General features: G+C 35.8%; 1 protein-coding gene and 2 long non-coding RNA genes across 6 annotated transcripts; 1 reads left to right on the top strand and 2 right to left on the bottom strand.

Annotated features, from left to right (window-relative positions):
* Positions 1-453: 453 nt before the first annotated feature.
* Positions 454-3,340, bottom strand: LOC110798929 (uncharacterized). Its single transcript, XR_008925887.1, has 4 exons — positions 3,200-3,340; positions 2,897-3,066; positions 2,094-2,165; positions 454-931 (listed from the first exon to the last, which is right to left on the bottom strand). It is a non-coding gene; the product is annotated as an uncharacterized lncRNA (long non-coding RNA).
* A 915-nt stretch (positions 3,341-4,255) lies between these two features.
* On the top strand, positions 4,256-9,101 carry LOC130465871 (uncharacterized). The gene is made up of 4 exons (XR_008925888.1): positions 4,256-4,447; positions 4,525-4,613; positions 4,909-5,022; positions 8,813-9,101. It is a non-coding gene; the product is annotated as an uncharacterized lncRNA (long non-coding RNA).
* Positions 9,102-11,128: 2,027 nt separating this feature from the next.
* On the bottom strand, positions 11,129-21,676 carry LOC110798931 (uncharacterized). Of its 4 annotated transcripts, none has more exons than XM_056837190.1 (8): positions 21,328-21,676; positions 18,401-18,763; positions 15,813-15,971; positions 13,044-13,136; positions 12,817-12,960; positions 12,085-12,192; positions 11,665-11,716; positions 11,129-11,580 (listed from the first exon to the last, which is right to left on the bottom strand). In XM_056837190.1, exons 1-8 carry the CDS (start codon positions 21,547-21,549, stop codon positions 11,552-11,554), a joined length of 1,170 nt encoding a protein of 389 aa, XP_056693168.1. In that variant the 5' UTR covers positions 21,550-21,676; the 3' UTR covers positions 11,129-11,551. The 4 variants fall into 4 exon arrangements, with proteins under 4 accessions (XP_056693168.1, XP_056693152.1, XP_056693203.1 ...); XM_056837174.1 differs by having other exon boundaries at positions 21,298-21,675; XM_056837225.1 differs by lacking the exon at positions 12,085-12,192 and having other exon boundaries at positions 11,170-11,580; positions 21,298-21,674.
* Between the last annotated feature and the right edge of the window lie 5,573 nt (positions 21,677-27,249).

The raw sequence follows: 27,249 nt of genomic DNA on the forward strand, positions 1-27,249 counted from the left end.
TGTTTTACTTATTAAAATATATACCCAACCCCATTTGTTTTATTACTTTATTTCATTCAATTCTTTTTCTTAATACCCGTTCCCGACCAAGTGTATCTCTTAAATAAATACGGAGGGAGTAATATTTGCTCATTTAGACACAATGAGCAAAATTTTGGAATATTAACAAAGCCAAATTTTAAAATTGAGCAAATAAGTTATAAAAAATGAGCAAAAATATTTACTCATTTGTGTAAACTATAAAAAATGAACAAAATTTTTAAATGTTAAGTAATATGAGATTTAAAAATAATTGCTTATTTAGCCACAATGAGCAAAAGTTTTGAATATTAACAAACCCGAATTTTAAATTTTAAAAAATGAGCAAAAATATTTGCTCATTTGTGTAAATTATAAAAATGAGCAAATTTTTTTAATGTTAATTAATCTGAGATTTCAAAATATTTGCTCATTTCGACACAATAATGTTAGGAGCTCTGATGTTTTATAGCAATTTAGCACAGTATGGTGGAATGGTCATTTATTATTATAAGTAATTCTTGATTTGCAGATTCAGATTGTGACTTTGTGAGTGAGTAAGACAGTCACCATACCACTCTCTCCAATTCAGAAGCAGCAACAGATGTCAGCTTCAAACCAATTCAAAAAGGATAAGAAAGAAGAAGTGAAGAACCCAATTGTTTTGGCCAACTCCAACTCTACACCTTCTCACTTAAGTTTGAGTGTGCAAGAGAGTCAGAATTTAATGGCTGAGAATTTAACTAATGCTTCATCAGAATCGTCGTCGTCGCCGTGACAGCAATTGAATCCCCCATGAAAAATGTACTCAGTAGATTATTTTGTTTTAGTAGCGCTTGTAAAGGAAGCCCGACTTTGAGACTTAGAAGGCGGCTTTGTGGTGACGTTGAGGAGGACTTTCAATATGCAAGCTCTGGTAGAAAACGAGAATATAACCTGAGAAATTATACTTTGCAACTAAAGAAGTAGTAAAAGAAAACTATTAAAAGTAAGAATAAAGACCCGGCTCAAAATGATTAGAACAAAAAGTAAAGATTGACCTACATGGGATTCGAACCCACATCTTTTGTGCATTTGCACAATGCTCTACCTATTGAGCTAGTAGGCTAGTGTTTTTAAATAGAATAAAATGAGCAAAATAAATTTACGAATTTTTTGCTCATTTGATCAGATGAGCAGAAACTAAATAGTCAGAACAAGCTCTCTGCTTGACAGCTTAGAGATTCATTCTTGATGAACTCGAAGCAGCAATGTTAGAGAAACATGGTGTCACGGTAATCCATATCAACAAATCAATGATCAATGCTTACAGATAGTTGTGACTAGAAACCTTTTATTGGTCCACAGTCACCTTCAGTTTTCCAGAAATGTAGTTGCAGCATCTAGTTATAAAACTATATCTACCAACAATGATCCCATATCATTATCTTTGTAGTCTTTGTTAAAAACTCTAATTTGAATTTAAATCTAAAAAGGGCACCACTAGTGACTAACAATTGAAGCGACATCAAATTCTTCAATCCTACAAAGACAGCCTTGATTTTTTACTTTTGTTATCATTATTGCCACTGTGTTTCTAAATATTACACAACTAAGAGTTAACCCCTCAAAATCTGTGTTAGTTAATAGCATCGAGACATCAAGATGTCCACAACAGCACACAACTTTTTTTTGTAATGGTTGCAAAATTTATATGATCAACTAAGAACATCACCATTCCTCTGAATGGAGTGGACTGGACTACTCGAGTACAAGACAAACCAGAAAAAGAAAGGAGACATCAAAGATATTCATCTTTGAAGCGGGGAGCAGAAACCCACGTATAGATCAACAAACTCCAGCCAATTGTCAACTATACGGATAATTAGACCTACCAACCTTAGAAAGTTAGCTCTCTAAGCTAATGAAATTAGCTGATTCTAAAATTAGAAGGAATTCCTTGTCAATTGCATGAGCAATCACCCATAAAAGATGTGATTCCAAAGTTCAACCAATTCCAAAGTTCAAGCAATTACATACACGAAAAGCTAGATGCAAAGAATACAATTCCACTTGATTTAGACTGTGAAGCTCACCTCATAATAGCCATGGTGTAAAGCATAGCCAACACTTCCTCTGATTTTGAAGCTCCATTACTAAACCCCTCACTAAAATCCAATAAACAATGAGCAATTATAACAACCACTAAGCTAAACAATCACGAATTCAAATCAACAAATTCTCAGATTTAGATAAACACCTGAAGTGATGATCTTTTTGCTGAATTTCAACAATCGAAGCCGAAACTTCAATCACAACTGGTAAACTTCAATCACTAAAATATACTACCCCTCCATTCTCAGTTAATAAACATTATTTGCACAACTTTCTTAAAAAGAAAGAACGATACATTGTAACCCTGACCTTAGCTTATAGGTCTGGGACCATTATTAATGTAGTTTTGGAACAGAAAACACATTTTCATAACTTATTGTGGCACCTGGTATTTAAGCTATTAATGGGGACTCATAACCATGTACCAACTGGGGTAAATATTAGTCTTACAAGGAGTATCTAACAAAGAGGTTAATATATCTCCAGATCAACCAGTTTCAGAGTAAACTCTGAAAGTATTTGCTCATCCATGTCAACAATCTGAAATGAGCAAAAAATTGAGGAGAGGAAATGATGATAACTGAGCAAACATTTATGGAGCTTCACTTTAATCAATTAACCAATTTAACTAAACAACACTGTAATTATCAACACAAAATCACAGGAAAAAACTATCAACAAGCTGCTAAACAGCAGAAAATTTCGACAGGAACGAGAATTAGACATAAGTAACTCATTAATTATCTAACCCTAAAATTTTAATTAAAAACTAAAAACAACTCACCAGAAGAGAGGGCGAAGATATGGTGGCGGTCGACGGAGTGGTAGTAGTCGGCGAAGTGGTGGCGGTCAGCGGAGTGGAGTTGGAGTGGTGGCGGTCGGCGGAGTGGTGGTGGAGTGGTGGCGGAGCTTTGGATTTTGCGAGAAACTTTTCACAATTTCTTCAATTCCTCCCTAATCGCATATAGCAAGTGAATAATTGAGTATTGCAGTATTCTTCGCATGCAAACATCAAAATCGAAGCTGAAAATCACTAAAAAATTGCATAACCCTCTAATTTACAGAAACCAGCAAAAAATTCACTCACAAATTGAAGAAGAGAAGACGATGCGTGGATGATGGCAGCGTGGAGATGGTGGCGGCGCGATGGTTGCAGCTAGGAAACAGTAGCGGTGAGGAGAGAGAATCACGAAGGAGAGCGAAAATGGAGGAGAGAGAATAAGGGGCTTGTGAGAGAAACTCACGAGGAGAGAGAAAATGAAACAGGTTTCTGAAAGTCAGGAAACAGAAAATATTTGGTCATATTTTTTTAAAATATTTACGGTTTTGCCATTATTAAACCGCGCTAGGTAGATTCTTAGAGTTGTTAGATCTGATCACAACAACGCACGAGATTGCTTCTCATTCTTCTCATTTTAAGTCACCTTCTCATTTGAGTGTAAATATATATATATATATATATATATATATATAGGGAAGGGATCCGGTGAAAATAGGTCCCTATGTGAGTATACTAGTATATATGAGAATGAATCTAATCCGTAGGATTAGATGAAAATCAACGGCTAGGATTAAGGGCGTGTTCGGCGGTAGCTTTTGAGGTAGCGGGTAGCGTTTTGACCGAGTCAAGACGCTACTTGTAAAATTTGTAAGTGTTTGGCGAGGTAGCGATTTAGGTAGCGGTTAGCGGTAGAGGTAGCGGTTGAGTAGCTTTTATCAAACGTTAAAATTAGTAGCGTTTAAGGTAGCGGGTAGCGTTTGACAAATTTATAATAAAGTTTTAAATAATATTTCACCTTTTATTTTATTTTATAATATCAACCGCTACTTTTACCGAACACTCATATCAGTTACCCGCTAACTTTGACAGCTAACCGTTACCCGCTACTATTGACCGCTACCCGCTACTCCAACCGTTACCCGCTACTGAACCGCTACCCGCTACCGCTACTTTTGCCGAACAGGGCCTAAAAGCAAGTAATGGAAATAATTTAAATAACCTCCCACACACCAAATAATAAAAAATAAAAAAACAGACGTTTCTCTCTCTAAAAATATTGTACAGCCTCTCCCAAATTCAACCCCCTTCCTCTCTCTCAGACTTTTCTCTCTCCTCTAAAAACTGTCATTAAAGCTTCAAAAATTGTCGATGAAGCTTCAATTCACTCGATTTAGTCGTTGATTTCAAATAGTTCTTGGTGAATTCTTCTATATCTCTTCTCTTCTTCAACAGTTTCGTCTATTTTAACCTAATTTTTTGTATTCGTTTAAGATTGGAGATGAAGGAAGCAGAAAAATCCAAAAAAACAAGCCGAAAAAGCTAGGAACGAAGAAGGTAATACAATACACGAATTTCACACTATTTTCTTGTTTTTAGATCTTGATTTAGGTTAATTTGTGTTTATTTTATAGTGTAAGGAAAATTATGAAAAAGAAGATGAAATTGTGTAAAAACGGAAGAAAAACACATATCACATTCAGAAGATCGCGAAGAATCTTATGTAAGTAATTGATTGGATGTTCTATTTCATGATTTGATTTTTCTGAAATTTTTGTTATTATTTTTTGAAATCATAATCAGTTTATTCTTAATATTTGTGATTATTTTTTGAATTAATTGTTCATGTTTCTAAATTATTTGGTGATTAGTTTTGAATTTCTGAATGTTTAGGTGATTAATATCTGACTTTTTTAATTAATTTGTGAAAATTTTCTATATTTTTGGATTTACTGATTTTATGAATTAATTCATGATGTTCTATAACTTATAGTTATATGTTCTGAATGTTTGAACAGAGAAAATTCAAATGTCGGAAATGAGATCAAACGCGCCCAAACAACAGAGTTATATCGCACTGGTAGTTCTATTGCCGAACAAGCACTTGTGAATGACGTCCTTGTAAATGTTGGGTAATATTTTATAATCTCAATTCTTTAGAACATGAAGGTTCAACATTTAGAACATGAAGGTTCTCTATTTAGAACAAAAATGTTTAATGTTTAGAACATGAAAGTTACCTTTTAGAACACCAAAATTTAGGTATAGTGATGGTTCAATTATTGAGAAATGAAAGATATTTGAAAGAATTAGATCTTATTTGACTACATTTACCATATTTGAACCTTGTGCATGACTATGTCATCAAACTAACTATTTTTGGCTTTTGTGTCTAATAATAAACGCGCCAAATCTACGGAGCCTATTGTCCCTCCATCACTTCTGAACGACATCATGAACAATTTAGAGTAATATTTTATACTCTCAATACTTTAGAACACGAAGGTTAAGAATGTAGAACATCATAGCTCACTGTGTAGAACATCATAATTTCATATGCTCTAATTATAAGTGCACATGTTCTGAATTTGATGAGAATAATATTTCTCCCAAACATATTAACTTTTGATCAAAGGATTTTCATATATTCTTCTTGCCTCTATGTCAAACTTGAGTTTCGTTCTTGAGTAGCTACTGCATTCCCTAGGACTAGTAGTCTAACACTCCTAGCATGGAGGATTACTACTTAAAATTGTTCAAATCTATCATGTATTTAGGATTACATTTCTTCATTCTACTCTCTCTATTAGGACCATGAACCCAAAGCATGTAGTTGTAAGAATTCAAAAAGACAAAATTCTGAATTAAAAAAGTATGCGAGTGAGAAGCTGTTGATGAGGTATGCCTTGAATTCAAAAAGTAAATGTTTAGTTGATGAGGTATGCTTTGGATAGGTTTATTGTTTGTTGATTACTGGGAGAAGTTGTTGACAAATGGTGATTTTTTTCTCGAATTAGGCTAAATACTTTAAATTTGTTTGTGTTTGCTTAGGATTGTTAGGTTATTGATGAATAGTACCCCGCATTGCCAGGCATCAAATCCTTGATCCCATTCTTATGCATTTTTTCTGACTTTTCTTTGGATGTTAAGAATTCTAGATGCACTTTCTTGTGAAATTTCTGCATGATCTGCATTGAAACTATTAGTCATAGAAAGTAGAGAATTTTGTGTAGATTCTCAACATATGTTAGTCACATGCTTCTTAGAAGTTAAGGTGTTTCTTTCATGTACAATCTCTTACTTTTCATGACAATAACAATTGAGGTTACGTGGGTTAACTGATTGTTGTACGTATATCAACTATTTGAGAATTAGAAAGTAAAGAACTGCCACAAAGAAAATTAGGTCATACTTTCATGTTCTTTGTTCTTAGGAAACAATTAATTCCTTTATCTGCTTCAATTTTATCTTTTACCAATTTATGAAAGGTGAGATTAACAGAAGATAATACTCATAGTTCACTGGAAAGGACAATTGTTCATTGCTCAAGCCTTCTGATGTACAAACTTTGTGGTTCTTTTTTGAAGTGATTATGCAATTAGTTATTACCGTCATTAAAGTTCTCAAGTCTAAACTTATTTATTTGGTTTTCCGAAGGAATTGCCTACAACAATTGAAATGGTCATCTTATGCAACTTGTTTTGTTTGCAAAGATGTAAGCTCATGTTTGATGCTTCTAATGCATTTGTTATTATCAGTGGTTATATTTTTTGTTAGAACATATAGTTGAACTGGTAAGAACATGTAACTTAACCAATTAGAACATATAGCTTCATAGGCTGGAACATATAAATTCAATTGTTAGAACATATAACTTATCTTGTTAGAACATGTTGGTTCACTAGTTAGAACATATAGTTTCGTTGGTTAGAACATGTAACATATGTTGTTTTTGATATAATATCCATATTATAAACATAACTAAATTTTGGTTGCGTTTGGTTTAAAGGAATTACCTTCTATGTTGATATTTGGTTATGGTTGTTAGCTGCTGTGATCTGTGCAATTGAGCTTTAGGTTTGGCTAGCAGTTAGTCCGAAAGTAAATTAAATCTCTCAAATAGTAAACAAAATCTCTCTAAAAGTAAACTAAATAACAATGAAACATCATCTCTCACTGTGTTAGAACATATAGCTTAACTGCTTAGAAAATGTAGCTTAAATGATTAGAACATATAGGAATAATGTATAATGGTAACAATCCAAAGAAAGGCGAGAGAAGCCATTAAGGAACATTAAGCCTATTTTATTTTTTCCAGTTTTCCTTTATGTTGTGTGTCTTTTTTAAGGGATTTGTAATTAAGGGGGGGGGGGGGGGGGGGGGGGAGTGAGTATGCAGGCATGTTGATTGTATTAGGTGAAAGTGGGAGAGTAGAGAACCTCTTGAACGTTCTCAAGCAATACATGTTTATAAGCTTTAAGCATTTATCAATACAAATTACAATCTTTCATTTAAATATGAGTTTGAGTGAGTGAGTTTGTTGCATGATGACAAAAAGAACCACCTGAACATTCCCATTTGGATAACAAAACCAGGTTCATAAGACCATTATCCATTTATTGCTCATGTTAGTAACCAATTTGGGAAGAAAAATAAGTGTATCAGTGTAGATAAAGGTACAAAAATCTTGCAGGACAAGTGCAGTGGTCTGTTTTTCTGTATTCTAATGGGCTAGTTCCCAGATGAGTGTAATGGATGTTCAACAACGTAACAGAACATGTACTTTGTTAATGCAGAACATGTCCCTTAACTAGTTAGAACATATTGCTCAACTTGTTAGAACATATAAGTTTAATTGTTAGAACATATACTTTAGTTGTTAAAACATGTAGGTTTAATTATTAGAACAATTAGATGAAATGCATAGAACACATGGTATTGGTCCTTGGTACTTATATTAAATGAGTTCAGAACATAATTTTAATTACTGCAGAACAAAAGATAAGTAACTTAGAACATATATACTTTGTTAATGCAGAACATGTTCCTTAACTAGTAGAACATATTGATCAACTTGTTAGAACATATAAATTTAATTGTTAGAACATTATATGCATTATTTAAGAATATTTCTGTTCTAAATTTCATAACAAGATGTTCTGAAACTAGAAGGATATGTTCCAATATTATTTTCTTGTATCTAATATGTTCATGAAGTTGCTTTGGGTCTGATTTTATGCCTATTTTTATGACAATTTTGGCCAGGTTAGCTATGTTGTGTTTTCATGTGCGACATTATGGGCTAGTATATTTGTTTCAAAGATTGGTGTTGGTCTTAAGTTGTTGCATAGTTGCTGGTGTAGGCTATTTGTTTTGCAGGGAGGGTTGTTGCAGGTCAGTCTAGGGTGGGAAGTGGTTCTGCTCTGTTTGGTTGTTGCTATAAGCTTTGTGTGTGTGGTGCTGTTGTAAGTAATGGTCGTCAATGCTTGATGTTTTGGGACAATGCCTATTATCTCAATTCGTAGAGCTTTGTGCAGTTTCACAATGATGTAGGTTCAAATCCTACATAGGCAACTCGTTTCAAATCACGGTATTTATCCATGAACACATACGAGATTGTGATGTCTTCAGTTATGTGTTGGGTGTAGTTATGCATATTGTGTTTGTTACTTGCATGTGTCTGTGCTCGGTCTTTCATGTGTATCTGCGTCAATTCATAACATTTAGTTTCCGAATTCATAAAGTTTAGCTTAGGAATGCAGAACATTTAGTTTGGGAACTCATAACATCTAGTTTAGGAAGTCAGAACATTTACGTTGGGAATTCAGAACATCGAATTTGTGAATTCAGAACATCTACTTTGTAAATGTAGAACATATGATATTTTATTGTTTCTAATATTCAAAATTTAATTCACTGCAGTTTGAGCAAATGAAGAGATTGAGGCTTGAGTATTGTGGCGAGATATTGGCACACAAGAAAAATGATGAACATCATGTTATGGTTCCGAGTTAAGGAAATGGGAAACAAAGAATCAAATTTAACGGGATCATAATGTCTTTGTAACATCAAATGTTGAATTTCTTGTAAATACTTTATGTTGAATTCGTAAAATTAGTAAACCATCAATTTATATTGGATGGTTTTGATCAACTTGTAATAGATTCATTTGCTTGAAGTTTAATTTGACTAATAGACTTGTAATGTGATATGCTAATGAATCTATTAAAAAAGAAGTCAATTACTTCACAAGTCTACTAGCTAAACCATGTTCAAAAGATCGGTAAAAAATATATTCTATTTTTCTATGTAGAACAAAAGATGTGAAAATTTAGAACATGATCAACAACACGTAGAAAAAAAAGGTGTTTAATTTTAGAACATGGTCAACAAAACCAAAATACGGTTATAATAAAATATATAAAATTTATACAACAATTTGAACCGTAACACTATGTCCATCCAGAATGATAATTAAAATGTAACACTAAAAATAAGATATAAAAAAATAATGTAAAAAAGAGTACAACGTACATAATTTTTCAAAATTAAAAATACAAAACATGTAACAAATAAAATCATAAACTCTAACTGCACGACAAATATTGAAATCGAGTTTTGTTTGAAGAAAACGAATCAATGACAATGTCCTGAAAATAACAAAAAGGATTAGTGTCAAGACAACTAAACAAAAAATAATAAAGCTACTATACAAATTAGAACATTATATATGTATATTTTTTAGAACATGATGTATATTGTTTAGAACAGTAAGCATGTTGTGTAGAATACAATGAAAAGTTTCCTAGAACATGTTGTGTAAAGTTTAGAACATGTTGTATATTGTTTAGAACATGTATATTTTTTAGAACACGATGTACATTTATTTCGATCATGAAAGAAATAAAAACAGTTATCTAAATATTCAAATCATATTATAAAAAAGTTATAAAGTTCACTTCACTTTTTCCGGGAAATTTCGAATATCATGGTAACCAAGATCCTCACATCCTCTATATAACCGAATCTATACAAGAATGTGAGAAAACAGTTCATAACATATATAATAATAACATAGAACATATGAATAAAAGTGCAGAACAAAAAGAGCAATTATTCAGAACATCAACATTGTCAGTTGCATTGTAGTTCAGAACAAAAACATCGGTTATTCAAAACATTTAAAACAATCATCCAGAACAAAATGAACAATTATTCAGAACAGTAAACTGGAGAAATATTAATAAGAAAACGCACCAGATTCAGTGATTGACGATTGCGGACTATGAAAACTTCTAATTACATAGCACAGATAGATAACATAAGGATTAATGTGAAATTAAAAAGCATGAAAAACACAACAATGATCAGACAATATACATAATCGAATCAAAGAACAATATGATTTCGAATATTGCACAATTACATGAATTCACAAATCCATGTTTGAAATTCAAACAATACGATTTCGCAAAATATGATCGAATTCAAATAAAAAACAAAAAATTAAGAAGGAAATTGAATCAGAGAACAAATAATCTTTCCAAAACACAATCCAATTCAAAAAAACCGTTCTAAAATCATAAAATTAATCACAGATAATCATGAAAATAAAATTTGAAAAATTAAACAAGAAAATGAAATAATACCTTTAAACTCATGAAATCTGGAAATTTGGTGAATATATTTGAGAATCTGGAGTGAAATCGCAGCTATTAGGCCGAAAGTGAAGTGAAATTCGACCTTGATTGAAGCTCTAATGGTGGCACAATGAAGAGAGAAAATAGAGGTTTATAGTTTTTTAGAGAAGCAGTGAGCGTGAAAAGGGAGGAGAATGGCTGGGTAATAGTTTAATAAATTTACAAATATGCCATTACTAATCCCTTGATTTTGAGCTGTTAGATTAGAAAAGATCCAAAGGCTCAGATTAATTCTCACATAAGATTGTGTTCTCACATAGAAGGGGTGTTCTCACATGAGCCTTACTCTATATATATATATATACATACATACATATATATATATATATATATATATATATATATATAACATCATAGGAAAGCTATTTAGGTAACTTAATATATCTAGAATATTAACAATATATTAACACCATATACATATCGTAATATCATCCATTAAAGCATATGACACTTTGGTCATTCTATTACTGTTCCATTATAGAAAAACCCCATCACAAATCAATACTGCTTAAGTAATGCGGAAAAAAGTTGAGACAGAAAGAGAGTATATAATTGTACACTATATACATCTAGTAACTTAGGTCATATTAATGTAAACTATATACATATTAATTACACGGTAACACCCTGAAATATATTTCCAGTATTTGGCTTTGTTTCTCCAGTTGAGAATATCACCCTAGCTTGTTGGCTTGTTGCTTTCATGGAGCCAATTCTAGCTAGACATATTTACCAACAAATACCTAGACATGTCACTATTACGTATTTACAAAGTTTTATGTCAGTCACAGGGCCAGCGATTTTGATGATCAGCCTCAAAAGCAAATTCATATAAAATTTGTACCGTTGCCACGATGTTTTTTTGGTTGTTGACAAAAAGAATGGAAGCCAAAGAGTGAAAGAGGATTGCTGCTGCAGTCTGATTCTCCTACCAAGGTACCAGAAACTGACTTTGCAGAATTTAAGTTAAAACTTCTTGTACTTGACCATCTGTGCGTAGCAGCAGATAACTGGTCAGCAAGTGAAAATAAATAATATACTTCGTATAAAGATCAGAAAACAAGTGTAACTCACCAGCAAGTTGAGCGGCAAGTTTTGCTTGTTTATCAGCATCAGAGTTCAATTCCTACAAGTAATCATTTTACATTTGCATATATTAGTCATACTAGCAAAATTATTTAGCCTGATCAATTTTTGTACGGAAAAGCCACTATGAAAAAGACTCTATAATATATATATAAAAAATCCACTACTTTTGAATGTCAATTGTATGTTTCTGGTAATTGCATAGCACCTACACTCGAAACACAACGAATTTTGTCCAGCAAACTAGTGTGTAAGGCTAACTCTAACTATACTCTAAGCATTAGGATGATCATAAGATCATTAACCCAACGGCTGAATGCACAAGGCATAAACCAAACAAGGAACAAAACAATAGATGTCGCAAAAAAGTTATTAAGCTCTAAGACTTGTCAATGGCAGCATATATACCCTTAAAACATGACTGATCTTCACAGATAAGAACTGTTTCATGAGTCTGCTTGCTTCTGCATGCAAGTCAGACATGTTTTGACTCTTTACTCTGCATTCACCCTTAAGCTGCATTCAGAGGTAAGGTCAGCTTCTAAACAAATAGAGAGTCGGGAAAATCAAGCAAAAAATTAGAATATTACATGAACAAGTCTCAGAAAATACAAGTTCCATCTTTAATCAACAGGAAGTTGCAGTACAAGTTGTACATGTTCACTAACAAAGTAGGCAACCAGTAAACATGTTTCAAGATTTTTCCAAAAGCACTAAATGTGTTAAATAGTAAGTTACAATGCAGAAACAAAACCGACATTGAAGGCCAAAATTGATAATATGCTACGGTTCTAAATCATAAAGCCTCCTTACTGGCGCCCATGGTAAAGCAGCAGGAATGTGAAACATCAAGAACAGAAGTTGAAGAATAGAAAGCAACATTAAGTGCTTGTTATATCGGGTAAATATTACTTAATCTGTCATTTCCATAGCTAGGATTCAAAAGTACGTATGATCCCTAGTAAAATAAATTGCCATTACTCAGGGTTGGAAAAAGTAGTTACATAGAAGTCATACTGACATCCCTCTTTCTTTTCTCAACCAAGAAGAGCGAGTAAAAGATATAAAAGATGACAGTAAGTCACTCTCAAGAAAATTATAACAACGTGAAACATCTTGTTGAAAGAGAGAGGTAAAAACCTGCATGCAGACAATTTTGTTGTCACCTTGCGCTTGAATCCTTGTACAACCCATCTCAAGAGCTTTTTTTAATCCTAAAATAAAAGCTCGATATTCAGCAACACTACTGGTGGCATTTCCCAAGCCTTGACGTATTCTACAAATCTGTTAAAATCTTACATCAGAGAAAAAAAGCAACATCTGAAAGTTGGAAAATAAAATTAAAATCAATAACATTAACTTTATACCAAGTTTCCATTAAGTGTTCGAAGCACAGCTCCAGCACCAGCTCGTATAGGATTTCCTTTACTGGAACCATCAAAATGAAGAATGCAGGTTTTCTGTTCATCACAAACAGGTTAAGGGGATCAGGTTTCAATGCAATATCTAATTAAAATAAACATCATAAAATATTCCATTTCTGTGCTTCATGCAATCAGTTAGATCAAGGTATAAAAAAGAAAGTCTTTAATGTTCGGTCTGGAGCAAAAGTTGAACTATACAGCAATCATAATTCATTCTCGAACTCCAACCAACACAAACACACTGACACTTTCAGAAGACAAATGATCCAACTGCTGAAGCTAGAAACTAAAATTTAATTTCCAATTTAAAAAACAACAATATCAAAGTAGCCATTTATGCATCATCAATTCGTTAGAGTTTTCACAGGGGTGTGGGTGGTAAAATGAAAATTACATTCAAATAATATGGTTCACAGCCTAGTAAATGAGGACCTGAAAACACGATAGTGGAGCAAAAAGTGCAAAAAGTGCAAAAAGTTACAGATTAACCCTGTTCTCTTCAACATAAAAACTAGAGATAAAAAATAATCAATTTAAACAATAAAATAAGTTTCAATAATTAAAATTCAGTTCTAGTCAGTAAAAACCAGTGACATCATACAACAAAAAAACACTAGTGGATCAGCGAAAACCAGTTTAAATATGTGAAAATCATTTGTAACCAGTATCTCAGTTTAATCAGTAAAAATATTCACTTCAATTTACATCGGGTGAAGAGAACATAGAGATAAACTCAAACGAAAGTTGAACCGAACTTCAAGAAAGAAGTCCATTTCTTAGAAATCTATATAAAATTCATCAAGCAAATACATTACAATTCAATCTGTGTAAAACTTCTCCCCAAAATTACCATCTGCTCTGGCAATGTCACCTCAATAATCAGTAGGTTATCCAAGGTGCCTCTATTCAATGCTTAATTTCCCGGTAAGTACTGCATATTTCCTTCAAGTTCGTGATACTCAAGAAGCAAACTTTGACAACTGAACAACAGTACTCCCAGTGTGGTTAAGCATGATACTATAGCAGGCAGACACCAGTGAATAAGAACATTATGTCATGCCTCAGTGGCGCATCTTCTGTACATTGTAGAGTTCCCCATCAATGACAGAAAAACGAAACAAAAGTACAAAAAGAAAACCTGCATGTAGCTAGATTCTTCTGAGTTTCTTTTTCCAAATAAATAGTATATAACTGAAATAAAGAGTACAAAATTAAGAGACAAGTTTTCCTCTAAGCAAGTAAGCAGAACAAAAATAAAATATTCGATCCAGTTTCTTTTAACTTCCCTAATTGAGTAACACCTAAAAGTCCCAACCGCCTAGCCCATACCGAAGCTAAATAAGTGACTTTGTCCCATATTAATTGAGAAAACAGAGAGATATCTGAAAACAATCTTAAATTCAACTCTAACTGCACACGCCACATAATTGCCATAAAAGTTCTGTGCAGCCCTTGCCATAACAGTTTCTTCTTCTTACACATACAAAACCCTCGAAATCTCATCTGTGGCCAATCACGGCCTCTGATGGGAAAATTCGACATGCTTCATGCAAAGAGTAAACATCTTTCTAGAGGTACCTTGCCACGTCACAGTGTAGAAATACATGTGAACAATTCTCACTAGCAGCTCGACAAAACATACAAATATCTGGTTAAATAACCAAACCCCGCTTGCTTTTTGCCTTTTGAAGCATGTCATTAGTATTAATCATACCCAATGCAAAAATCCACACAAAAGCTCTCACTTTGAGAGAAACCCTCGTATGCAGCTAGATTCTACTGAGTTACCATGTTGTATTTGCCAGTCACCTGCACAATTAGATTAACAAGTTTGCAGTATGTATGGGTTACAAAGGTGGTTCAGGTATGTTTTATGTACCACAAGGGAAGGTGGGAATGGAAATTATATTTCACCAATATGCTTCTGTTTCCTATTATAAGTTGTCTGTTGTCTACTTATAGTGCAGCTACATAATTCATACCTCATGGGTAATTTGATATGATGGGGTATTTGGTAGAATGTTTTTGTCTAGTTATGGGATTCAACTATAAATGAAGTATAAGTCAAAGATGTAATTCCTAAGACCACTCTTTATTATCCAAAACCCTTAATACATCTGAGGATTCCAACACTGACACCCGTTTAAGTTATAATTAAAGAACTTCTTTTAACGCCATAGATTGAAATCTGCGATTTTGGCTGTCTATTCTTTCTCCTTCCCCAACATCTAAAAGTAGTGTCAGACAATCCGATTAGCTGGCTTGAGAGTACCATATCACATTCCCCATCTTATCAATACCGCGACCGAGAGATCATATGCCTGCCCTAAAAATACATAGCCAAGCCACAAGGGACTGTGTAGCTATCTAGGAAACCATAACATGCATGAGACTCCACCACATGGTTTGAATGATCTACAAGATATATTGAAGGAAATCCTTGTTATTGAGCACCGTGGATGGAAAACATACTGGCACGTACAAAGCTAGACAATCCTCCCTATGTACATGGTAATTCAAGAATCGGTCATGCAGAAAAGGAAAGATCCTATGTACTGGGGCAAGACTGCTGATTATTTACTTAAACATCACTTAACTAGTCAAACACTTCAAGTAAGAACAATATTGATAATACAAGCAGGAAACATCCATGCAAAAGAGAAATTTTACTCAATATTTACCACTACACTATTGAGTTCCAACTAGTCTAACCTCAAAAGGACAAGGTACAATTTTGCCAAAAGGACAATCTTTCAAATCAGAGGCTTTGATGGTATAGAGAGCATTGTGAAGCCCACGGGACGCAAGATATTCCTCAGCATCCTTAGGCAAAGAATTTCCTTTATAAACAGTAGCTGAAAGGTCTGATACCTGCACCATTAAAAAGAACAGTAAGCTGACATCATTTTACTATCCTTTGAGTATCAAAAACGAAACTAACAAACGGATAAAGAGAGTATATGAAAATGGTATTTATTTTTCCTGTCTCAATACAGATGATATCAACCTAAAAAGTGCAGTGTATATACCAAGATTTTAAAAAAAAATTAAAAAAAATTAAAAAAAAATAAAGAAAAAGGCTTAGATGACAGAAATCAAAGGGACAAAGTAAGAAATTACAACCTTAGAAAAAAGAAAAACTGAATAAAGGTATAAGTGAACTAGTAGGGCATATTAGTGACAGCCCTGGCAGGCATACCCCCATAAACAGCATATAGACTTTTAAAATAATTTCCTGCGAAAAAGTCCCTAAAACTATCACTTAACTCCTTCGTAAAGCACAATTTCACATCTCCATAAGGCCATACACTATGACACTTTAGAGCCACGAATAACTTATCGGTATGTGATAGACGGGGGGTGGGGATTGTATTACTTAAAAATATGAACATTTTTTTCTTCAATATGCACATTTCCTAGTGGATTTTATGATTATGAGATTCTAGATGAAGGCCTACAGATCTCAGCAGCTATCTGCAATACGCCACTAAAAACCCACCTTTTGAGGAATTTAACAAATGGTAAAACCCCTAAATCACTCTTATCATTAAGCGAAAGCCTAAGAAAAGCTAACTTCTAATGCAAATATCAGTGCAACAACCATCAACGTTGGGGAAGAGCAAGCTAATAAAACCAGCTTTCTCTAAATTATACGCTCATACTTCTGCTACTTTCAAAGTTTTAACCATGAATGCATGTAAGTTGTAACCTATCTTGTTGTAAATATGGGGTTTTCAAGGCAAAATAAATAAGTACGAGATGTATGCCCGCCTTGAAAACGAGATTTGGTGCCACCGGGGTTTGTATTCACCGATTCATTCCCTAAGGTTAACACACTACTCAACTTGCAAAGGCACGTTTGGATGATGAGATGGAGCCACTTAAACCTATGCCCTAAAGAATAAGGTGTGTCAAAAAGGCTAAAGGAAAATATGAGTTATCATCTATCAATGATGTCCATAATTCAACTTATAACACAAGTACATATGTAATGTTGTGTGTATTTTTCAATCAAAGAAATGAGAGAATATATATAATTCGTACATATATATGAGGTTTAGTGGGAAAACCAAACACCCTAAAATGTCAGAAGATCAAGAGTCAACAATGACAATCAAAAGAATTAACTCATGATGATGAAGACTTTTGTTACATCCTTAAACAAGGATAATAACCATCAATTGACACATCAATATCAGAAAAGGAGAAGAAGGGGAAGAATCAAGTTGTAACAACCAAAAATGACCAAAAGTCATAAGATAACAATGTCATTAAGAGCGAGTAATGAAGTGATTAACTCAAGAATATGAAAAGCATGTAACCCAATAATAAAAAAGGGAATACCTTGATTACAAGCATCAATCAATCAAAGAGTTTAATCTCATAAAAACCAAATAACTATGGTTTTTACATAAAGCATCTCAAGCAAGAGAGAATCACAACGGAAAACTGATTGGGGGCCTCTGCCCGGTTTCGCCCACTAGAGCGGGCGCCTCAACAGAAAACCAACAAGTGTATTCCCCCATTTCGAGCGATTTAACCTTTCATGTTTTCTTTGTACTCGCGCCCGGTCGGGCCACTCCGCCCGGTATTTACCGGGTGAAGCTCTTTTCCAAGCTTTGCTTTCAACAATTCTTTAATTACCAACTTATTGTACACACATTTCCTACAAAATGAGTTTAATATACTAATGAAATCTCTTTGATTCAATGTATAAGCTGTTGCAGCCAATTTCTTTTAATCTAAAATATAAGTCATTCTACTGCCTTTTTACGTATAGACCCTAATCAAATCCACGGCAACAGTCCATTTTATAAGGCAATAAACCCCCCTTACTTATCCCCTTTTCTATCAGGCTTCCAGTCCAATATACAAAATGTACTTGTCAAGTTGTTTCCAAGGATTACTACTGCAGCACTGCCTCCCACAATCTGAATGTTGGTCTAGACTCTTCATCCCTTCCCTCTCCTCCTTCATGTATGTACAGCTTGGGAAAAAATCAATATAAGATGTTATTTTATAATGTACACAACATTATAAGTCATTACGTGATACAATACAGTATTCCATACTGCTGATAATTTTATTTAACCAAATTATATGTGCATTGGCAAAAAGGACTAATTTTTTGGACTGGGAGTAACAATTTCTTAAACGGTGTCCTACAAAATATATTAAAACAGATGTAATGACAAAAACGTAGTTTACACATCGAATGAAAAACACCAAACAAAAAGATACTTATAAAAAGGAATATAAGTAATAAAGAAATGACAACAAAGGCAGGTAAGAAAATTCACCGAAGAGCCAACTTGAGCTTGACATTCACTCAAACTCTTGTAAACACCAACAATATCCCCCTTTCGGACCACGAAATACGCCCCCTTCTCTTCTTCCATTACTGCCTTCGGTTTCAATTTTTGCTTCCCAGAAGAGTTGCTCTTGGACGAATACCACTGAACAACACCAAGACATAGGAACACAGACGTTGATGAACTCAAACTAATGGATTTAACAACCAGTTGATTAATACTCCATTTCTGAGATAAATGAACATGAGCTCCAAACCCTGAGTTAATTCGTGCATGATGAGGTTTACCACTTCCAGTCTCTGCAGCAACAACTGCGTCATTTTCTGATAGTATCAATGGTACGTAAGCAGCCTGGATAAGACGATAAATTATAATTAACATATAATACCTCATAAAGTATTTGACCTGGTCTGACAACTGAAGATAATACTCAGAACTGGATAGTTTTGTTCATGACAGTTTATAATCTACAGTCTGTACTTATTGTTGTGGTAAAACCTAGGCACTTCCTTACTTCCCTAAAACTTACTATTTATTGTAAATTCAAATTAGTTGTCCCTACGCTAAAATTTATCTGTACTTTATTTAATTGCGAACTTTAGAAAAAATACCTTTTAATGAAAGGAATTTGACTACATCAAAAACAAATTCATACTATATGAGACAAAGGCATAGATAGGATTTATCATTCAAAACGAACGTGCTAAACCACATCAAAAGTTCTAGATGGATCCACTTTAGCATGCTAATTAGAGAACATTGATTTACCCAAAAGGGGCATAGTTCGTTATGAGTACGGTAGTGCAAAGTTGCAAACAACACCATTCCACACAATCACAAGACTCCGACACAATTGCATAGTTCGTATAAAACTATTAATTGGAGACAAACCTATTTAGTCCGTTCAAACGCAAAGCTAATTTTTTCCCATCAGTCATCAGTGGGGACAGTACATTTGAAAGGATCCAACATCTTCTCAATGTTGCAGTGACAAAATAAAGTATGTTATATGAACAACCCGAAGGTTGTACAAGGTGCAATACGGATTAGCAAGATTGGAGCGCGGTTCCATATACAAGGAAAACTAGTTCTGTCTCCATCCCAAAATTCTTGCTACATTTGACTTTCAATAACTTCCAAGGCATGCTTTTCAGTTTTGATCATTAAGATCTTTTTATGTTGTTACTTAATATAAAATGTTGACACATTGGAAACACACAATAAAACAAATCCAACGTATCCCACTTGAAAATATTTTTCCTTGTATGTTAACAAATATGGACAAAGTTTATGAAGTTTGACCTTGAAAAGTAAAATCTAGCAACTTTTTTGGGATCGGGGGAGTATAATCAGCTAAGGTGTATGTTTTACAGTTTATACAACATCAATTATATGATAGAAAGCAATGTTTGGGATTGTCTACATCAATACACTAATGAACCATGCTGGAATGCGAGTATGCCACTACAAAATAAACTCCAACTTGATGAAGTTGTCTTCCTACATCCAACATTGTACAGAGAATTCCAATTCAGATCCCTTTCTAATTATAGAAACCTCGTAAAGTTTAACGTGCTAGCGGTGACAAAGAGTTGAAAGGCGAACACGCACTACGTAGTTGAAGGAAATTACGCTGATAAACTTAGCAAAATGTTATCTGACCTATATGGCTATATGTAACTTGGATTTAGTCAGGTGCAAGTCTTGTAAGAGAAGACAGCACCCTCAGTGCTATTCAAGCTGAATTGAGAATCGACAAAGATCTAAACCAGTTTCAGTAGTAAGAAAGAAAGGAACTCCTACATTCAGGGACAGAGTTATTAATCAAACAGCACAAAAAGACCTCCTGTCTTACAGGTGCAGTAGATTGACTTGAATTAAATATAAAAAAGGTATAGCTACCACCTTCAAGAAAACTTATCCTTTTCCAGATCAGAATGCAGTGATTATCATGATAATCTAACAGGCTATTCCAGAAGGAAATGTACCAACTATTGAGTGTCAGGCTAGCAACCAAGGAACAAAAGAAAGAAAAGATGTAGGTAGCAGTATCATTAACATGTTATGATACAAGGATGTCCCTAAGTAATTTCTGCAGACACATGCAGCATCTAACTAAACAGCGCCCTAGGGGAATCAAGCAATAGCTTAATAAAAAGAGTCACATGATGACAAGTTTTATACTTGTAGAATTCATACATGTCTACGATTCAACGGGACGCCTTAAGGGGGAAAAACAAGGCGGGATGCCAGAGCTGAGAGATGAAATATGTTCTTCCTTCTTTGCATGAGAAAAAGAGGACTATATATATTTATGATTCAAAAGTAACCAGGCACAGCAAAGGATTGTAGTTCAATAGATATTTTCTCATGCAAAGGTTGCAAATCATTATCATAGACTCTTCATGATCAATAAAGGAATCTGTGGAAGAAAACAAAATGCCAAATGCAAAATGCAGCAAAGATGTCAATTCACCGTCTTTCATATCAAAAGCTAAACAATATTGCGAAAGTTTGCAATAATTAACATCACTGAAAAATCTTTCAGCTCAGAACTTCGCCCTATCTCTCGATTTTGAACAATAAGTGGTTATCAACAATCATTCGTCATTTCTTAACTAATTTGGCCAATTACTTGTGAAAATGTTCTTACTACAAAGTTGACTGAGAACGCCTCACTTGAAAAACAAAATTCGAACATGCATTGATCAAATAGGCTAGTAAATGCATACAAAATTTACAATTTCTATTCATCAAATTCTTACCAAGCCAAATGCCAATTAAAATTTCAAACTACCCATAATCAATAAAGCAAAGACCAAGAAATCCCCTCATCAATTCCCAGATATTCATTAAATTAGAGCATGAGAGAGAAGCAATACGACCTGAGTTAAAGAGGGTTTAGAAAAACCAACATTGGAGAGAGACCGAGAGTGTTTCTTAGATACATCAAGAGAAATCCATGAAACGGCGTCGTTAGCACTACTACTAGTGCTGTCGCCATTGTTAGCAGCTTCAGAAGTTGCAACTGCGAGAGCTTTAGCAGCATGGAAAATGGTGAAGGCAAGTTTAGCGGGTTGAGAAAATGGAGGAGATGGAATTGAAGATTGTCTGCATAATTTGAAAACTTGTTGCATTTTTATTTGATTAATTGATGATCATAACCAAATTGGCAGGAGAGAATGTTTGTATCACCATGCAATGCTTGCTAAAATTCTCTCCTCTTTTCTTTCCTCCCTTTACCCATGGATTCTCTGTCTCCACCTACATATTCTAACTATGCACCTTTTTTGTTTGGCGGAAAATATTTTTGGTTCCGTGTAAAATATTTTCTGTTTAAAATATTTTTGAAGGAAATATACAATTTTAAAATAGTTTTTCTTGGTTTGATTTCAGAAAATTCATAGGGAAAAAGAAAACAACAGGTCATGCATGGACAAGGCAAAATGATTGATACGTATAATTTACAATATAATAAATCCGGTCTCTGCTAAGTTAGCTTGGACCAAGGTATTGTAGTCTTTGTGTGTCTTGTATCGTGGGTAACTGCTGTTTATGTCAAAATTCGTCTAGGGGCGACACTTGGCTTGGGTCGACATTAACTAAGTAAAAAATGCAAAAACCGATAAAAAGAGAGGTGACACAATGAGATGTTGACGCGAAAAACCCAGGAATAAGGTAAAAAACCGCGGTTAGTTATGAGGCTATCAGTCCACTAAGTATCCTAAGAATATGACTAAGTAAATGAATGTGCTTTTGTAAAAACAATAAACGAGTACAATGATTGCTTTAATGTCTAATGTATTGCTCTGATATTGCTTGAGTGCTTGAATTAACTTGCGCCTTCTAAGGTCGCTGCCCCCTATTTATATATGCGAAGCCCAACGGTGTTATTAGTTGATAGGATCCCTAAAAGATATGAATTAGTTGGCGACCGTTGTCTCCACGTTCTTTGCTCGTCTTCAACAACCTCCGAGATCCTGGGTGGCTCACTTGACCAATTCTGCTTGTTCGACGGCGCTGCATATCTTGGGCCTTGGCCTTGGATCTTGACCTATTATCTCTTAAGTGATTATCTGTCGTCGTTGGTCACTCGTCGGCTATCCCTTGTCGTTGGTCTTCTGTCGTCTATGCCTCGTCGCCTGATGCTGCGTCCGACCTGTTCATCCGACACGACGCTACCTGCGACAAGAAAGTACCTGGTCGACACGACATGATCAAACGTAAAAGCAGCTATGTCGTCAGTCCAAAAAGTGGGATAATAGTTTGCCTGCAATTGTGATTTTGCGGGGTCTTGCGGAGCAAAAATAACAATTTAAATTTCAAAAAGAAACTGCTTCAACTGCCTCGATCGTGGGAAACCGCTGTGAATTAAAAGTCAATAAATAAGAATCAAAAGCATGCAATAAATTTTTCACACAGAAAACTTCGAGAATTTCCAGATCTAAACACAAGAGAAGGAAAGGAAGAGAAAAAGAAGAAGTGGAATCATTTTCCCGTTTAACTTCGCCCAAGTTCAGGTAAATTTCAGCATTTTTTGCTTTTTTTTTCTTTAGAATTTCATAGAAACAATGGCTAGATCTAAGTCGGTGGCGGTTAAAGAGAAGGAAGAAGCCGGGTCTAGCCGGGTTAAATCAATCAATCCGTTTTATTCCACTGTTGAGAGTTCGGTGGCGTTTATCAAGCTCCCTGGTTTGCCGCCGTCGGCGGAGGTTAAAATTCCCGGTCAGGAGGATGAGGCCCTTCACTGCCCCGAAGGATACGTGGTTCTGTATGAGTATCCGTTTACGCTTGGCTTCAAGTTTCCTTTTACGCCTCTGGCTAGATCTTTTATTGAGGTGTTCCACTTGAGCCCAGGTCAACTAATGCCTCAGATCTGGTGAATTTTTACTGTAGTGCAAAGGGTTACCTCATATTGGCAGGTGCCGTTTGATTTGGCCGATTTGATGTACACCTACGACTTGGCGCTTAAGGAGTGTAGTCGTTATACTCTGGTCACAAGGAAGGGGATGAAAAATTTGGGTATTGGCTTAAGTGTGAACGACATAGGGTGGCGAAGTCGTGTTGTTTATGTTAACAAGGATTCCCTGGGGGACAAGGGGAGTTTCTTGGTTGAAGGGTGGACGACAGAAGGTAATTTTATTACTCATTTGTTGTTTCTGCTATTTTACTGAACGTCGCCTTACTTGGCTTTGTTTTGCAGTTGTCAATACGTCGCTGGTTGGGCTGAACTCGGATTCTCACGACAAGACTCTCAAGTTTTTGGGGTGCTCCGTCGTCGAGAGGTCATTCCATCGTGATGATGGTTGCTTGGAAGGTCAAGAAGGAGATCGATCAGGTGACGTCGACGAGGAGGAAGTGGAAGAGGAGTCAAGTTGTTTGACTCGTCGACGTAGGAGGGTGGATCTGCTTGACGAGGTAGTAGCAAATTTTTTCGTCGTCTACCAAAGGGGAGGAAGGTGACATGGCCGACACTTCAGGTATTTTACCGATTTTTGGTTTATCGTGTTTGTGTTTAAATGGTGGGGGGTTTTATGGTGATATGTTGTGTTTTTTGGTGAAGAGCACACTTTGTCGTCCAAACTTGTGGCAAGGATGTCGCAGAGTGAGATACAAGAACGTGCGAGGAAACGGTTGAGATCGTCTACTGCTTCTGGTGGGCAAAGCTTGCCTATCGTTCCTCGGTACTCTAAGATAGGTGCGTCGCCTGAGACGCCTGTCATTATCGGGGCTGAAGGTTTTCATCCCATTGCGTCGTCGTCGCCTCCAACGCGTTCAAGGCGTCGTCGACTGCTATCACCCTTGGCAAGGCTCCTGCTGCGTCGGCCAAGAAGTGTTCTGCTGAAAAAAGTACTAGATCCGCAAAAATTCATACTCGAAAAACCCGCCTTGAGCGGTCGTCTGTCACGATGGTTAGACCTCCTCTCAGAATTCGACCTGAAAGTCGTACCCGAGAAATCCATCAAAGGCAAACCAGTAGGTGACTTTCTGGCAGAACTCTCTATTAACAAAAACACCACCATAGAAGCATATCTCCTCCCTGATGAGGAACTTATGATGATAGAGGATGAATAACAGCGCATCTAACCAAAAAGGATGTGGTGTCGGAGTACTCCTCGTCAACCCAGAGAGTGCACATGTTCCAATTTCTATCAAACTAGGCTTTGAGGCCACCAACAATGCCGCAAAATACGAAGCCTGCATAGTCGGGCTGGAATCCGCGGCGAGCCTTGGAGTCAAACACCTCCGAGTCTTCGGCGACTCACCCTTAATTATAAATCAAATATCAAGGAAATGGAAGGTGCGAAGCACGAGTCTCTCAATGTATCAAGCTCACCTAGACCAAATAGCTGAGAAATCCGAGGAAATTGAATTCACATACTTACCAAGAGACGAAAATCAATTCCCGGATGCACTAGCCAAGAAATCCTCCATGCTCAACATCCCGAATGAAATGGACGGAATGAAACTCCTTGTCGAAAGGAGAGAAGAACCAGCCTAATGTAGCATCATTGACAACGAACCCGAGCCAGTGGCAGAGGAACCTTGGTACACGGACACACTCCGCTACAAAACAAACGGAGAATTCCCACCAGACACGTCGCCACGAGCAAAACGCTCTCTACGAGTGCTGACTTCACACTATGATTTATGTCTAGGGTAGTTATACAAATATACACCCAACAAAATCAAAATGTTATGTGTCCATCAAGAACAAGCGAAACAATTGATGGAAGAATACCATAGCGGCGTATGCGGCCTGCACATGAACGAGAGAATGCTAGCTAGAATAATATCGCGTTCATGGTAATACTGGACCACTTTCACATCCCCTTGAAATTTTCCACCTGGGGCATTGACATAATTGGCAAAATCACACCAACAGGTGTCGGAGGACATGAATATGTCCTAGTCGCAATAGATTACTTCACCAAATGGGTAGAATCATGCTCATTTTCCCAGATAACGGCAAAAAATGTCGCAAAGTTCCTAGAAAGAAACATTTTTTGCAGATAAGGAGGTCCACACGAGCTCATAAGCAACCAAGGTTCCCACTTTAGGGCCGAAGTCCAAGAATTACTCGAAAAATACCGAGTTAAACATCACAAGTCATCACCGTACAGACCCCAGATGAATGGAGCGGTCGAATCGGCTAACAAAAACCTCAAAGTTATAATTGAAAAAATGGCCGAAAATTACAAAGATTGGCCTGACAAGTTGCATATCTCTCTAGAACCTCTATCCGCACATCTATAGGGGTAACGCCATACTCCCTGGTATATGGAATGGAAGTTGTTTAACCCGTAGAATCAAAAATCCCTTCTCTTCGCATAGTCTTGGAAAGTAAGCTACCCGAAGCAGAATGGGTACGAGCCAGATACGACGAACTCACCTTACATGACGAACGAAGATTAAGAGCTCTACACCACGTACAAGTATATCAGAAACACATTGCGAGGCAATTCAACAAAAAGGTTAAACCTCACAACATCAAGGAAGGCGATTTCATACTTAAAGAAGTCCGTGCACCAACCAAGGACCCTTGAGGAAAATTTCGACAAAATTGGATCGGGCCATATTTCTTGAAAACATTCCTCCTAGGAGGAGCGGGAAAGCTATCAGACATTGATGGGGGCAGAGTTCGCAAACCTCACTAATCTAGACCAGCTAAAGAAATATTATGTCTAAGAACAAGACCAAGACGAAGATCAATTCAATGAGCAAACAATCATAACTTACACCCTTTCCAAATAATTCAATAAAAAATAACCAAAGAATTTTTTTAGCAAACCAATTTACAGCAAGGCATTCAATGAAACTGTTCAGACTTCATAGGCTAGACTCGCACATTTTGAAGAAAATAAACGCTAGGAGAAATGTGATATAAAAGACATCAAGCACTAGAATATTCCAGCGCTCTAAGAACAAGCACTAGAAAATTCCAGCGCTACCCAGCCGCGCGCTACAATATTCCGACGCTCCGCTTTTGAGCGCTGGAATATTTCAGCGCCCTACTCAAGTGCTCCGAAGATTTCCTGCACGCCAACTGGAAAACTTAAAAACACTTAGGGGGACAAATCATACGCAATCCCTGTGCGCAACATATCTATAACTACGCCTGATCTGATTCTGAACTAAGATTACTTAGGACGGATACGTGAGGCAAACCAAATATAACGGATCCGGTCCCTATAATCTGCAAAATTTTATTTAAAGCAACAAAAGAATATCCATACGTTTCCATAAGGTTCGGAATAATAAAAATTAATTAACAACACAAGTTTATTATCAATGCAATGATTCTAAGGGCATTCCTTAACAAGCTAAGGAGCACTTTTACTCTTAGACCTACATCACCAAAAGGGGAGTGTACGCTCAAACTCTGTAAAATTCGGATCAGCACGGGGCGCCATCACCCGTAGATATGTAGCCCGACTCTCGAGAAGCCGCCAAGCCTTCTACAAATGCATCCACGTCTTCCTAAAATTCATACTCCTCAAAATAATATGTAACCACAAGCGCCAGCGGAGAGGGAGAGCTCCAACCTTGCGAAAGCGAACTTTGTACCAGATCATAGGCCTTCTACTTTTCTTCACAAGAGGAACGCGATCATAAAATCTTAAACCACGGTCCACACTTTCAGAAGCTCTCAGAGGAAGAGCACGGGTTCGATACATGAACCAATGCCTCTCACGCACCAAAGCCTGCATCTCATCCGCAAACTCAAGAAAAATACCATCAATAAACATGGCGCGAAGTAGAGAATAAAGTGAGATAAAAATCAGGGGCACATCTACCCTCTATTTATGGCCACGCCTAGCAGAAATTCGAGTTTA

The sequence above is a fragment of the Spinacia oleracea genome, chromosome 1 (genome assembly GCF_020520425.1).
Source record: "Spinacia oleracea cultivar Varoflay chromosome 1, BTI_SOV_V1, whole genome shotgun sequence".
Classification (NCBI taxonomy): Eukaryota; Viridiplantae; Streptophyta; class Magnoliopsida; order Caryophyllales; family Amaranthaceae; genus Spinacia; species Spinacia oleracea.